The sequence below is a fragment of the Thermobia domestica genome, chromosome 6, assembly GCF_964235325.1.
Source record: "Thermobia domestica chromosome 6, izTheDome1.hap1.1, whole genome shotgun sequence".
Classification (NCBI taxonomy): Eukaryota; Metazoa; Arthropoda; class Insecta; order Zygentoma; family Lepismatidae; genus Thermobia; species Thermobia domestica.
Window position 1 is genome coordinate 26749200 of NC_137459.1, and position 14970 is coordinate 26764169.

Consider the following 14970-nt stretch of genomic DNA (forward strand, 5'->3'; position numbering starts at 1 on the left):
AATTTTTGCAACGTATGTAGAAGGTGTAGTAGGTAACACATCAATATATACAAAATAAAAGGCTCATATTAAGGCTACTTTTCAACATAGCCGACAGAATCTCTCGCCACACTTCTCCCATCGTTGTGCAAGTTTCAAAAAACCCTCTTGATAGAAGTCCGTCATTTTAGAGTATAGGCACCTACGCATAGCCGATTTGACTTCGTCATCGAAATTAGAACGTTGGCCGGCCAAGAATTTCTTCATCGTTCTAGAAATATGATAGTGTGGAAGTTCTAGATCAAGACTGTATAGCGTGAACTTGAGCACTTCCCACCCAAACTTCTCCAGTTTTCCACAAACAGAAGCATCAACACGGAGACGTGCATTGTTGTGAAAGAGTTTGACACTTCAGGATTAATGTTAGGACATTTGTCACGAAGTACACGACGGAACTTTGTGCGGGTTTTGTTTCATGCAGTGCAACATTCACAGTGATCACGTGTGTTAAAGTTCACCAGCAGAACCCCTTACGTATTCTAGAATATAGTCACTGGCACTTTTTTTTGCGCAGATTGAGTCTCTTCTGTGGTGAGAAATCGGTACGAGATGCGTGCCGTTCACGTATAACTTTATGTTCTATATTTGGCTAAGATGTTTCCTCCACTTTTAAACGTAAGCTCCATCCACATCTATACACCGTTGCAGCCTGTATTTCCCTTCCAAAGCATCGGCTAAATAATTTTGTGGTGTATATTTCAGACGCTGCGCCAATTCCGAGGGAACGTCTGAATGAAAAATCTGCTCCGCAAGGTATCCTCGAGCTTCGAAAACAATCAGAAGTCATTGGGTACAAGAACTGGGGAATACAGTTGGTGTGGGAGAGATTTGATCCGTTTGTGCTTCAAGAAGTCGACTACTATGTGACGGTGCATTGTCTCAGTGCAGCATAAACCATGAACTTGTGAGTTGCGATGGATTTCCATGCAATGAAGGAAAAAAGCCGTTTTCCAAAAGTTGCACACAGTACTTCTCTGTAATATGTCCTGTCGTACAAGTTAAGCTAGAATTACTGCACTTTACCTCAGAATATGGCATAGATAACTTTTTCGTTTAAGGGAACCGTGCGTTTTCTTTTTCTTTTTTTTTGGGGGGGGGGGTGAGGAGTGTTTCCATTGTTTTGACTAACTTTTGTTTCGGGATTGAACAGAAAAATAAATGTTTCATCCATAGTGATTACAGAGTCGAATAATGGTTCATTGGCAGCACTGTTTCGTGCCAATAGAATACTGGAAATTATCTTGCGGTACATCTTCACCTCATCCAACTGCCTAGGTACCAAACGTGAATTGACTTTCTGAGCTTCAGGTGGGCAGTCAGTATGCATTTCACGACGCCGTGCGAAATCCCTATTAGGTTGGAAATGTCCTCCATAGTTCACCATCTGTCTTCCATTGCCAGATTCTCAATTCTGGAAATGCTTTCAGGTGTTGTCATCCCACTTTGGCGTCTAGTCCTTGACAAATCATCCGTTTTTCGTCCTTTCCGTGTACTTCACACACCCCTTCCGAACAATATTTTGTAGAAGTCGGCTCTCTTTACCCAAGCCCATAGTGAAAAAGGAGAGGGAACCCCCTCTGTTTCTTCCTGGTTCAGACACATTGTGGTGTCCAGGTTCACCAAGAAGGGGAGATAGGTAGTCGGGAAGTGCATGAAAACATGTTACTCTCTTATGCCACTACCCTAATATGGGCAGTTGTGAGTAAGATGGCAACAACCTACCGGGGAATCAATGCTTCGGCCGGATATTCCAAATGGGCGATTAACCCCTAGATTAACTATTTAATCTGGAAGGGTCACGGCCTCATCGAGGTAGGTAGCAAAAACTGCCGCTTCCTACCGGCGGAGGTGAGAACTCGCTCTCTACTTCCGAAATGGGCAACTAGGTTGTACCCTTGAATCCGGAGATAAGATTACGTATGAAAGAAGGGGTAGTTGGTGTGCCCAGTGGGGCGGATCCACGCAGTATCGGGAGGATGATGTAACATATCGCTCTTGGGTTCAGAATGGGATATCTCTATCCTAAGACACTCTACATCAGCCATTGGGTCTAGTAATGTACGGTGTACCTCTTCCGTAAATAAAGGAAGTTCCGTATTGCTCGAACGGCCCTACTGACGGAGTGTGGTGGTCCCTGCCAATGGTGGCCTACATTGGGTTTGAAAAGTAGCTTAGCTACACTCTCCGTCGTGTATAGGCATACAGCGTGTACGTGGTACCTTAACATGTTAAAGATAGGCAACCCCGTATTGTTTGGGTGAGCGTACCAGCAGAGGCTATCCTACTCCCAAATGAACATGCCTGTACTCAGACGGTATACATCAGTCATTGGCTGTGGTAATGTACGGTGTACCTCTACCATAATGAGGGGAAGTCCCATATTGCTTGAACGATAATACCGGAAGAGGGAAGCCGGTTTACTGTCTCGAGGGGAACAAACAGCATTAGAGAAAAATGCGATTCCACGTTCCTGGGTAAAGGTTTCCGATTTCAATGGAAGGGAGGAATCTCTCGGGGATAAGGGATTGGCATCGAAAGCAAATAGTGATTTAACACATACTATTGGAACCGGGATGAGGTACGGAAGTATCTCGACGTGTACGCGGTACCTCTACGCTGAAGGCGATAGCCATTGAACGATAGAGGTAGGCAGGGCAAAGAATGGTCAAGCTCCCTTGAGCGTGGCTGGCTCCCGGATTGTGTTGGACTCTGCCGGGCTGTGATCAAACCGTGGGATACGGTAGTAAATGCTCGTGCTTGTGGGAGGTGAGTTTGCCTTAATGCTCGGGCACCATGACTGAAGAGCATGCAAGGACCTGATTCACTAGTAGTTTAACTGGTAGATAGTCATAACATCTGTCTGGTCGAGTAGTGAGCGTCTCCCACTCCCTTATGTGAATATCAAGGTCAAGGAACACACCTTGAATGCGAATATAATACACAAGTGCAACAGAATGCAAATATAGCTTAACTACGGACTGGGTGTACGTGGTTCCAGTCTTATAAATAGGCCGAACGGCCGCAGCAGGAAACGCCATGGCAAATACGTGGTAGTAGACCACTCCATCTTTAATATGTTCGCACACATTTAGCTGCCGATGGAAATCCACAACCTTTTCACGTGATGCGGACAAAAACTTGGTCAGCTCGTTGCTCCTCCAGTGTAAAATCTATGATATCACATTAGGGTCCAAAATAACTATTATTCAACGACGCAACTGAAAAAAAAAAAATAATAAAAATAAAAACTGTAGTTAGAAATTTGCAATTTAACAGTTTATCGTAGTCTAAAGTTCAGTTTTCTGCAGTTTCACAAAAATGCTCTCAATGTATTTTTGAACCTACATCAAAATGACACGTACTTTTGATATGTACCTCGTATGTCTCCATTCCGTGGATGCCAGCTTTGTTTCAAGCTGCAGTGGTATACCCAAAACTTGCTGCCTGTATGTAATCCGTGGTGATCGCTCACTCCAGAAAAGTGTATTTTTCTTCAGCGTACCGTTACAGATTGTACAGTCATGTCATCATTTGCTACCCCTTATGGATGTCTGTGCGGCTTTTTGCCACCCACCAAGCATTCACTTGACATGTATCAGTTTGTCATGTACCACATGATACAAAGCCGGCAGCTGAAAAGTCCGCAAAGTTTACACGGCCCTCTTCAAGGAATTTCCAATACCTAGACGTACTACTATGGTTCATACAATCTTCCTCCCACACGCACACTACTTACCTTTGAATTTCAGTCGGGTTTTGTTGTTTTGCCTACAAAAAAGGGAATTAACACCTCTCTGCTCTTCACGCGTAGACGACTGTAACAACACGCGCGCCATCATTTCTCATTGGTTCACGTTTCTGCTGCTAGAAGTACATCTGATCGAACAACTGCTTACTACAGTACAAACTTAAGTACTTCTCTTTCAATGTTCTTGTCCCATATGAGTAAAATATCGCGTGAAAAAAATGTACGTTATTTATTGATCCACCCTTATTTTATATAGTTATTGACACGACTTTTTACTGATTGGACTAGGCTGTATATAACCCGTGCAACCATACACATCGTTTGGAAGCCTAGATTTAGAATGTATGTTGAGAGATTAATATGGCGAAAGGAGAAAAAATTAACAGTTCTATCAATGGCTCTTCCCTTTGATAACTTTTGTCTCAGTCCCGAACTGTTGTATCGTAATGTTACTACTCATTTGAAAAACAGTAAATGTAGCTGTATCAAAGGGGTACATCATATTTAGTGTGCGCCATTTGTAACAAGCGAGAGAGGAAGAGATAAAAAAATAAGAGAACTTACCCCTCTCCTTCTGCCCCTATACTAACAAGGAGAGGATCAAGTGGGATATCTCGGCCGTGTGTACCAACGAAGTCTCTATGAAGTGGTGGATGAGCTAGGTTTAATGTTGAACGGCCAATTTTCGAGGTTTAACTTTGTTGATCTTGATTAGTCTACAAATACGAAACCACTTATACTGAACTTGGATTTTCAATGGTGCAACAAAATTCCTATAACTGCGTTCAAGTTAGAAAGATCAAATTGAAACTTGTTTACACATAAACGGTCATTTGAGCTTCGTTGGTGCAAACGTCTGAGACTGCCAGCGGTTCAGTGCTACTCGGTGGTCACTCGGTATGCTGCATTTACTTGGCGTTGTACCGCGCCATAATTACCTCTGGTGGCGAAAATTGGAACTAATTTTGTTCTCTATACCAATCGCTTCTGCATGTTCCGAAATATACTCCTACCAAGTTTGGTTGCATTCTGTCAAGTGGTTACGTCTCCAGAATTCTCTGAACAGCGATACTTATTTTGTGATAACCTGGTATAACATGAAGTAAAATGTAACACTTTTATTAAAACTATTTGTAGTTAGATGATGATCATTTTTCCCCCATAGTGTTCTCAGCCGTCATTTGGGCTGCTGTTTGACATTGATGGCGTCCTTGTGAGAGGTAAAAGGGTCCTGCCATCTGCACCGGAGACATTTCAGAAACTTGTGGATTCTCGAGGAAAGTTTAGAGTTCCCACAGTATTTGTTACTAACGCCGGAAATGCACTGCGACATCAGAAGGCGCAACAGCTGACAAATTGGCTAGGCGTCGAGGTAAGTTTTATTTTAAGTCCCAATTTACAAGAAAGATGTACGATTCTGAGAACATTAGTTGAATGATTATTATTCTGTGAAGATTAGTAATTATGAAGATATTTAGAATTAAAGTGTAATAGTGATAATTTAAAGTTATTAACTTTTAAATAATTAAAAACTTTTTGAGAGAGTGTGATGAAGATAACTTTAAGTTATTGAAACTGTTACGACTTATTTTAATTTTAATTAATAAGTATGTACTCTGGTCAAAAAGGGTTTTTTTTTTTTTTTTTTTTTTTAATTATTTAAGTAATAGTTCGAGGGTCGAAATGGATGAAGTTATTAACTACGTATTAAAATGCTACGTTTATATGTTCGTAGCCAGTTCCTGTGAATAATGAGATCTCGTAAACTACAAGCTCTAGAAACGTGCCATTTTCGCAGGTCGATTACACATTTTGTATAGATTTGCCAGTTCTCGTTAAAATTTTAAAGAAAATCCCGTTATTTTTGTATTCAACATTTTAGGGATCGTTTTTAAACCATAAGTTTAACATTGTCGGTAGAGCGTTGCTAAGGTAAACAAATACTGAAGCGTTTCTTTCTTTTTTTTCCCTAATCTTTTTTTCCATTTTGATCATTCTTGGTTTAGGTCGTTTTAGAATCACTTTCTTTGTAAGTCTTCCGTCCTTCATTTGTGTCTGTAAAGGAACGTGTACAAATGTAGTGAAGACGTGCCAAGGAGGTTCATGTGCTGTGTAGAAAGCGCAGGTTCAGCTTGTATCTCATTTATCGTAGTACAGGCTGTTTGAAAATAATATCGGAGTTATAAGGCTTTGCAGTATTTACTACATTTAACGTACAATTATAGATAATACACCAAATGAAGGAGCAACTCAAACAGTTTTTGCTACAAGTGTTCAATGTGAGCACCATTCGTCACACGGCACACATCGATTCGATAGGCGAGTTCTTTCCAAACTTTGATCAGTGTGTTTGGAGTAATTTGTTATAACAACTGCTTCAATCCTCTTTCGTAAACTCATCAATCTCCTTAAAAATTCTCCACACAGGCGTCACTGGAGTTGCTAATTCACGACTAGCCTTCCGAATTGATTTCTTGGGACTACGCGTGAAAGACTCCCTCACTCGTGCAACCCGTTCTTCAGTCACTCTTGGTCGTCCCGTACTCTTCCCTTTGCCCAGACCACTGATGTTTTCAAACTTATGATAGCATCTACGGGTTATCACTTGGTGGATTGCAATTGAAGTTAATACGGAAAGCACGCTGCACTATAACTATGCATTCAGTCTTTGCAAAATGTAAAACACAAGATGCTTTCTGCTTACTATTCGCCATCTTTGCTACTAGCGTTGTCAAACAGCAGACAGAGGAAACAGTGCATGTGCATGCGTGCGCAGAAAACTGAGTTGCTCTGTCATTTGATGTGTTATTTATACCTAAGTTAATTGTAATAAATACTACAAAACCCTAAAGCCCTGATATTCATTTTGAAACATCCTGTATATACTGTCCTCTTTCTAGTGTCATAATAAAATGCTTGATGGGATATGTTTTATTCCCAGTTTCATTTTAATAGGTAACGTTTTATTTAGTCTGTTATTGTTGGTCACAAATAACGTATTTTTTAGCAGTATAAAAATTTGTTTTTTGTCGATTTTCTCGGGAACTAGGCATGAAGCTGTATTTTCAGGCATAGTAGTTTGTTGAACTTAGTGATTAATATGTGTCTCATCTTTTGACACCTTTATTATTATTATTATTATTATTATTATTATTATTATTATTATTATTATTATTATTATTATTATAATACAGGGTGTACCAGAAGTCCGGGATCAGAGGCCAATTCCGTTATGAATAAAGATACGAAACAGTGGCGAGAAACTTCTTGAAAATACGTGGTTTTCAGTCTAAATTGACGCCTCATATTAAATGAAAAAGCTACATTCCCATTTCAGCAGGGTATTCCCTTTGGTTTTCACAATACCAACAATGTAGCACTGTTGGGAGACGATTAGGATTGTTTTAGGTTCCCTCACACAACAATGTACACGTTCCCTGTGTGATTTTTGCATTCCCTTACGTTCCCTTTCAACGACGTGTTCAATTGGAAACGTTGCTTTTTCATTTAACATGCCTTATCACTGTGGAATCCAAGTGTCTGGTACGATTGAAAAGCATGATGGCTAAGTGGCAGGACGTTCACCTCTGGTGCATGGAATCCCTGGTTTAATCCCAGATCGCGCCAAGTAGACTTCATGGTGGACAAACAGCGTGTGCGTAGTTTTCCTTGGGGTTCTCCCGTTTCCTTCCACTTTCTTCATTCCACCATTTTCATTCATTCTCATCACCAGTCTCCTTTAGACTGCAGAGCATAATGCGGGATGTAAAACTGAAAATTTTAATTTCATATTCCGAACACGAGAAAAACCGTGGAGCTGGCGATTCGTAATACTTCCGACTTCGCGCCGACGCATTTCGTGTTCACTACTTTCATGGCTTACTTTTTACCTGGTTTGGACGCACTTTGAGAGCCTGACATACTAAAAATAATACAGAATTTACTATTTTTCTTTTGCTTGTTTTTCATAAGTGAAAGGAGATAATGAAATGCAACTTACAAGAGTCATAGATAATGTTATTCTACAACAGAAAATATGAATCTGAAGAATTTTCAGTCTTGCCATCCATAGAAATTACAGTGTTGCCAGAATAACAATTCCCCCAAAATCTAAGTTAAGGTAGCGACTAGAGGAAGGAACTCAACTGCATTTGATTACATATCATGTTGTTCAAAACAACACTATGACTCTTGTAAGTTGCATTTCATTATCTCCTTTCACTTATGAAAAACAAGCAAAAGAAAAATGGTAAATTCTGTATTATTTTTAGTATGTTAGGCTCTTAAGTCTTGAATATATCTGAGTATTCTGCTGGAAGTAGGTCTGGGAATTATGTCCTGTGGAAAATCCCTTGCGCACCCATTGCACATTGCTAAAATAAACATATTTGGATGTCATATGTGACGCTGATATGGGTCGCCATTCCTCAGTCCCTCATGCTCCAAATAACACGTGTTGTAACTTATTTTTTTCGACACTTTTGGACGACCCTAGGTCTGAAACTATCATTTTTCCCCACAGGTCCGTATGAGCTTCTTTTTTCTTTTTTTTTTTTTCTTGTTTTCATGTGAGGAATCACCTCTTACATTTTTTTCGGTATAATTTATTGATATATATATATAATATACTATGTGATCAAAGTATCCGGACACCCCCAAAAACATACGTTTTTCATATTAGGTGCATTGTGCTGCCACCTACTGCCAGGTACTCATTATCAGCGACCTCAGTAGTCATTAGACATCGTGAGAAAGCAGAATGGGGCGCTCCGCGGAACTCACGGACTTCGAACGTGGTCAGGTGATTGGGTGTCACTTGTGTCAGAAGTCTGTACGCGAGATTTCCACACTCCTAAACATCCCTAGGTCCACTGTGTTTGATGTGATAGTGAAGTGGAAACGTGAAGGGACACGTACAGCACAAAAGCATACAGGCCGACCTCGTCTGTTGACTGACAGAGACCGCCGACAGTTGAAGAGGGTCGTAAAGTGTAATATGCAGACATCTATCCAGACCATCACACAGGAATTCCAAACTGCATTAGGATCCACTTCAAGTACTATGACAGTTAGGCGTGAGGTGAGAAAACTTGGATTTCATGGTCGAGAAGCTGCTCATAAGCCACACATCACGCAGGTAAATGCCAAACGACGCCTCGCTTGGTGTAAGGAGCGTAAACATTAGACGATTGTACAGTGGAAAAACATTGCGTGGAATGACGAATCACGGTACACAATGTGGCGATCCGATGGCAGGGTGTGGGTATGGCGAATGCCCGGTGAACGTCATCTGTCAGCGTGTGTAGTGCCAATAGTAAAACTCGGAGGTGGTGGTGTTATGGTGTGGTCGTGTTTTTCTTGGAGGGGGCTTGCACCTCTAGTTGTTTTGCGTGGCACTCTCACAGCGCAGGCCTAAATTGATGTTCTAAGCACCTTCTTGCTTTCCACTGTTGAAGAGCAATTCGGGGATGGCGATTGCATTTTTCAATACGATCGAACACCTGTTCATACTGTACGGCCTGTGGTGGAGAGGTTGGTTACACGACCACATAACATCCCTGTAATGGACTGGCCTGCACAGAGTCCTGACTTGAATCCTGTAGAACACCTTTTGGATGTTATGGAACGCCGACTTCGTGCCAGGCCTCACCGACCTAATCGATACCTCTCCTCAGTTCAGCACTCCGTGAAGAATGGGCTGCCATCCCCCAAGAAACCTTCCAGCACCTGATTGAAAGTATGCCTGCGAGAGTGGAAGCTGTTATCAAGGCTGAGGGTGGGCCAACACCATATTGAATTCCAGCAGTACCGATGGAGGGCGCCACGAACTTGTAAGTCATTTTCAGCCAGGTGTCCGGATACTTTTGATCACATATATATATATATAATGTAATTTTCATTCTTTGCTGTGAAAAGAGATATTGTTAGTGAACTTCCATGGATTTCGCTTTCTCGTTCTGTAAATGCCGAAGAGTTTTAGAGATTTCGTTCAGTTTCCGTAAACAGTTTGAGGCACTTTCATCTTTTTAAATTATATAGTTCGTAAGATTTTTTTCTTTTTTACATTAAACGAATTGATATTTTCAAACTACTGTTCGCATGGACTACATTGATTTGCGGTTGCACGTTCGTTTCTTAGCTTCAAGTTTGATTCTATGGCATAGTGCCATGGTCATACTTTGTGATTTGTAAATGCCTGCTATCGGAAATTGATATTTTATCGCTTGTTGACGTATACTTTCAGAAGTACGACTTCGAGGAAACTCGTAAGCCTCAGAAGGAATTGTAAACCTTTAATATAGAGAGATTGTTATACTAATAATCACGTTTTAGGGATATAAAGCTCAGGCATTTTTAGAGTAGTGTAAGGATTTTTTTACTATGTTTATAATACCGTAAGCACTCACCCTGCAATGGTGAGTATATTCTAATTTTTGAGGCCATAATAAAGATCTGAAAGAGGCAATAAATAAATAAATAAAATAAAATCAATAATAATAAATAAAATAAAAAAATAGCGTCCTGTTTATTTATTTGTTTTATTTTTCATGTAGTGTATTGATACGAATACAGGGTCTTTCAACAAAAAGTGGTAAATGGCGAGATTTATTTGAAAACTAAACTGTACACTAAGACCTTCGACATGTTTATTTGTTTCTTTTGTATTTAACCTTCAGCACTATGTTTATTCCTCTAGATTTCCGAGGACCAGGTAGTAATGGCTCACTCGCCACTTCGGATGTTCCATCAGTTTCATGAGAAACACGTACTGGTATCAGGCCAGGGCCCTGTAGAAGAAATTGCCAGAAATCTTGGGTTCAAAAAGGTCACTACCCTCGAAACTCTGCGGAACACATTTCCAGTATTAGATGCAGTGGACCACAAGCGCAGAATATCAGTGGTAAGCAATTTGTATTAAGTCAGGAAAGTGGCAAGAGTCGCTCATTTCTGATATTGGTATTGTGACAGATTTTGTTTAAGTATGGTATTGTACTATGATGATGATACTTATATATCTAGTTCACTTGTTTGAGGATTAACATATTGGGCTGTACTTGCTGTTGAAACTCGAAATGTGTTTCGAAAATTCAAATCTTTGGATTGCAGTGAGAAACGAGAACCAAATTAACATACAGCTGTGTTATCGTACATTTTAGAATTTCAGATAGCGTTGAAAAACTATTAAATCATTACGTTAAGGTTGATGTCATGGTGGAAAGACTACAAGGTGGATGCAATGCACTGCTACATTCTTGTCGCTCTGGCGCATGGCGTCATCTTGGTCCCACTTGTCAGACGTGGCCAGCGAGAGTCAGATGAACTTTTAACAAGTGCTTGCTCGCCGGTATCTTACACGCAAACTTCTCTTCTATTTATAGTGATCTTTTAAATTTTAGTAAAAATTTTAGTAAAAATTTTAGTACAAACAATAATTATATAAACGTAATGTAATCAATGCTTAAGCTAAGTGAATTCAAAGGAAGATATTTACAATAGCAAAAGAAACAGCAGAATCAGTTCATATTAAACAACTTTGAAGCTTGAACAAGCCAATATTACTCACTACATTTTCTTTTTCTTTCTTTCTTTCTTTTCTTTTTTAAACATCTGAAGTAATACACTCGAGTATGTATAGGCCTGAATAATCTATAACACAGTGTGTCGTTAATGCATTTCGTTATTATATATTTATGTATGCTCAAGTATATTTTTGTAACACATTGATCGGTTTTGATTTACTATTATTATTTTGCTTGAAAGATAATTCTTTACTGATGACCCCATATAAATTTTGAGAATATCTCAAGGGAGAATTCATGGTTTTCGTAAACAGAAATGCACATACGTATATTTTCCTTATGCTTGGACTTTTTTTTTTTTTAAAAAAAAAAAAGAGGTTGCTCCCATGTAAGTTTCGTCAGAATCTTAAGGGAGGTTAAAAACTTTATTGAGCAGGGATGCACGAATTTAATATTTTAAACATCGCTTTTATTTTTGATTTACTAAAAAATCATCTTATTTGAAATCGCTGATCGCTTATTTATAGAATTTGTATCTGAACAAAAGGTTTGGTGAAACTGACAGTTCTCTGAATATTAGTTTCAAAATTTACGCCATAACAAACTGTATTATTAAACATTTGTACGAAATAAAACGTTACATATACTATTGTGTTCTAAAAATATATAGAAATAAATATGTATATACAAAGCACCTTAAACAAAGAAATTGCAACATGACTAATTCAAGTAAGAAACAAAATACTAGGCGTAGGTGAAGACGATGTAGGAGTGTTACAGCTAGACTAGAAAACATATCGTCGGCGGCAATTCAAAACCTGCTATGTGCATTTTGCAGGAGAAGCGAAAAACAGTATCCTGGTTAGATTTTTGGCTTTATAAAAGTGATGTTATAAGTAATATTTCATGCTGCACGTAACTGGTACCTTCTCAAGTAACTTGAGAAGGTACCAGTTACGTGCAGCATCAAATATTACTTATAACATCACTTTTATAAAGCCAAAAAGCTAACCAGGATACTGTTTTTCGCTTCTCCTGCAAAATGCACATAGCAGGTTTTGAATTGCCGCCGACGATATATACCATAAAATTACATAATTTTCTTCATTTTCTTGATATGTTTTCTCTTTTCTGTTCCGTGGACTAAAGAAGACAAAAGATAAATGCAAATGAATGATTATGTGGAATTTGGTGGAATGAGAATGCGGGAGTATCCCGAGAAACTCACGGACACGATCTTGTCCACCACAAACTCACTTGGCCGAGAAGCGGACCAGTATCCCTTGTACCAGAGGTGAGCCTTGTGCTTCCTTGATTGGTTGAGAATCTACCATATTTTAAAATTTACTGAAGTCATTCTTAATTTTGTTATTCTGGAGGGAACCCCTAAATATGTATCCAAAGTTATGATTAAAATGAACAAAAATTTCAAAATCTGAGTGTAAAAATGTCCCGACAATGTCGCCCTGACATGGTAGGTGGACACTTTATTCTCTTGATCTAATACGTTGTTATATATCTTTGTAACCGTTTATCTTTATTACGAACCTTCCATTCGTTAGTTAATTTGAAGTGCAACGTCCCGTTTTTTCACCGAGGCTACAGGGAATGCAGACCTCCAGAATGTAATGGGACCTGAACTACTTTAACGCGTTCAATGCTCTCCATTTGCGTAACTCGAGGGAGGTAAGCCTCCTAGATCATCGTGCCTCCCTTCTCGAGTTACATGCCTGCCTCTGTGGGGAAAAGTTTATCTCAATATCTTATGTAGAAGGAAATGATGATAGAAATGATCACCTCTGTCTGTTCCCCTCCCTCATGATTTCGAATCCGGGTCTTGCCCCAAAGTTCGTCTTTTTAAATCGTACTATTGGATTTTTGTATGCAGAATCAACACAAGCTACTGTAACTCTATATACTATTATGCTATTAATACTAAAAAGAAACTACATAATGAAATCGCTTTTTTATAATTTCATTTAACATTGCATTTATTTATTACTTTTATGTACCATATTTTAGGTTTATTTTGTCCTGTCGCCTGCAAGCTAAAATCCATTTCTGGAGACATTCCCCCTCTTTTTGAGGAAATCTAAAGTATTTTATATTAGTTCCCTTAGTTTTTATGTAATAATTACTACAGCCGTACACTGCACAGTTAGGCATTCTCGATATCATTTAAAAGAACAAAGTAACAAAGAATTTTCACTTGTCACTTAAAGCCGCGCCGTTTCCCGTTGTCTCTTGCAAACCAGATGACGTCACCGCCACGACAGCGCTTCAGACGACATGCGCATGCAACCACCTTGTAGTCTTTCCACCATGGTTGGTGTAAAGGGGCAAGTTTTGCCGATAGATGTCACTACAGTCTTCGTATCTCTCTCATGTATTTTTTACCTTTCACAAAAATTCACGATTTCTCTTATAGATTTCAACTTACACACTTCAAACTTTGAGAGAAGGAACTTCATAACCTATTGAAAGCAACAATCCGTGCCGATTTTTTATTTGTATTTTTTTTCATTGTTGAAATAGCTTGATTGTTGAAATGGATATCCTAACCTTTAACAATGGAACTGTCTCAACAATGAAGAAAATAAATAAAAAATCGGCACGGATTGTTGCCTTCGATAGGTTTTGAAGTTTCTCCTCGAAAAATTTGAAATCTCTAGGTTGAAATTTGTAAGAGAAATTGTAAATTTTCGTGAAAGGTAAAAGATACACGAGAGAAATACGAAGACCGTAGTGACATCTATCGGCAAAACTTGCCCTTTACACCAACCTTAAATAAAAAGTTTACCAAGAGTAAGTAGCTATTCGACAAATTGAGAAACTAGTTGCAACATTATTTTCTTTAATAAAATGACGCCGTCAGTTTGTGGTCATCTTAAAAACTTGCCGGTGAACTCTGAATGTATAACTTTAATGTAAATTCCAAATTTACCTGATTTTTCCGGAATGTTATTGTACATCTGTCTTTCCTTTTCTAGCCATGTACTTTCGAGAAGTACTTCCCACGTATTGAAGCTGTAGTACTATTTGGTGAACCGGTCAGGTGGGAGACAGCACTTCAACTATTGGTGGACATACTAATGACTAATGGACTGCCTATCGAACCACCTCGGTCCATTAACTACCCTCATCTACCGGTCTTGGCGTGCAATATGGATCTTCAGTGGATGGCAGAAGCTTGCATGCCCAGGTAAAGATATAATTTTCCTGATACATTTAATAGATAATGCTTTTAAAGGAAGTGTCCACTTACATGTGATAACGTGGGATATACAGTATATATAGGGTGGAACATTTATCTTGAAACACCGTAGTAACGTTTAAACTGATAGATGCAGAACGCTGAAATTTTGCACCATTCAAATATCAGCATAAAGACATTGTTTGAGATGCTCCGAAATACCATCAGATTAACAGTACTGCCAACCCAATATTATGTTTTTTCAAATAGCGGTACGTCATATTATCGCATATTTCAAGTTCATATATCAAGCGTAAACAAACAATACTACGGGTACTATTCAGTGTTACAAACTAAGACGCTATAGTATCCCAAACATTCGTAAACATCCAAATTTTGAATGCCTCTACAGCAGAAATAATGGAAGTTAGACGGATGTGTCAATGCACATCGAAAGTGTTTTAGTGTTG

The 14970-nt window shown here is 39.0% G+C and overlaps 1 protein-coding gene across 1 annotated transcript in view; it reads left to right on the forward strand.

Moving 5' to 3' along the window:
* The window catches only part of LOC145687896 (haloacid dehalogenase-like hydrolase domain-containing 5), a 49587-nt gene that overhangs the window by 15151 nt on the left and 19466 nt on the right, over nucleotides 1-14970 (forward strand). The window contains exons 2-4 of the mRNA XM_081761439.1: nucleotides 4953-5159; nucleotides 10485-10688; nucleotides 14298-14509. Of these exons, the coding sequence (XP_081617565.1) occupies nucleotides 4953-5159; nucleotides 10485-10688; nucleotides 14298-14509 (623 nt within the window). The remainder of the gene's footprint in view (nucleotides 1-4952; nucleotides 5160-10484; nucleotides 10689-14297; nucleotides 14510-14970) is intronic.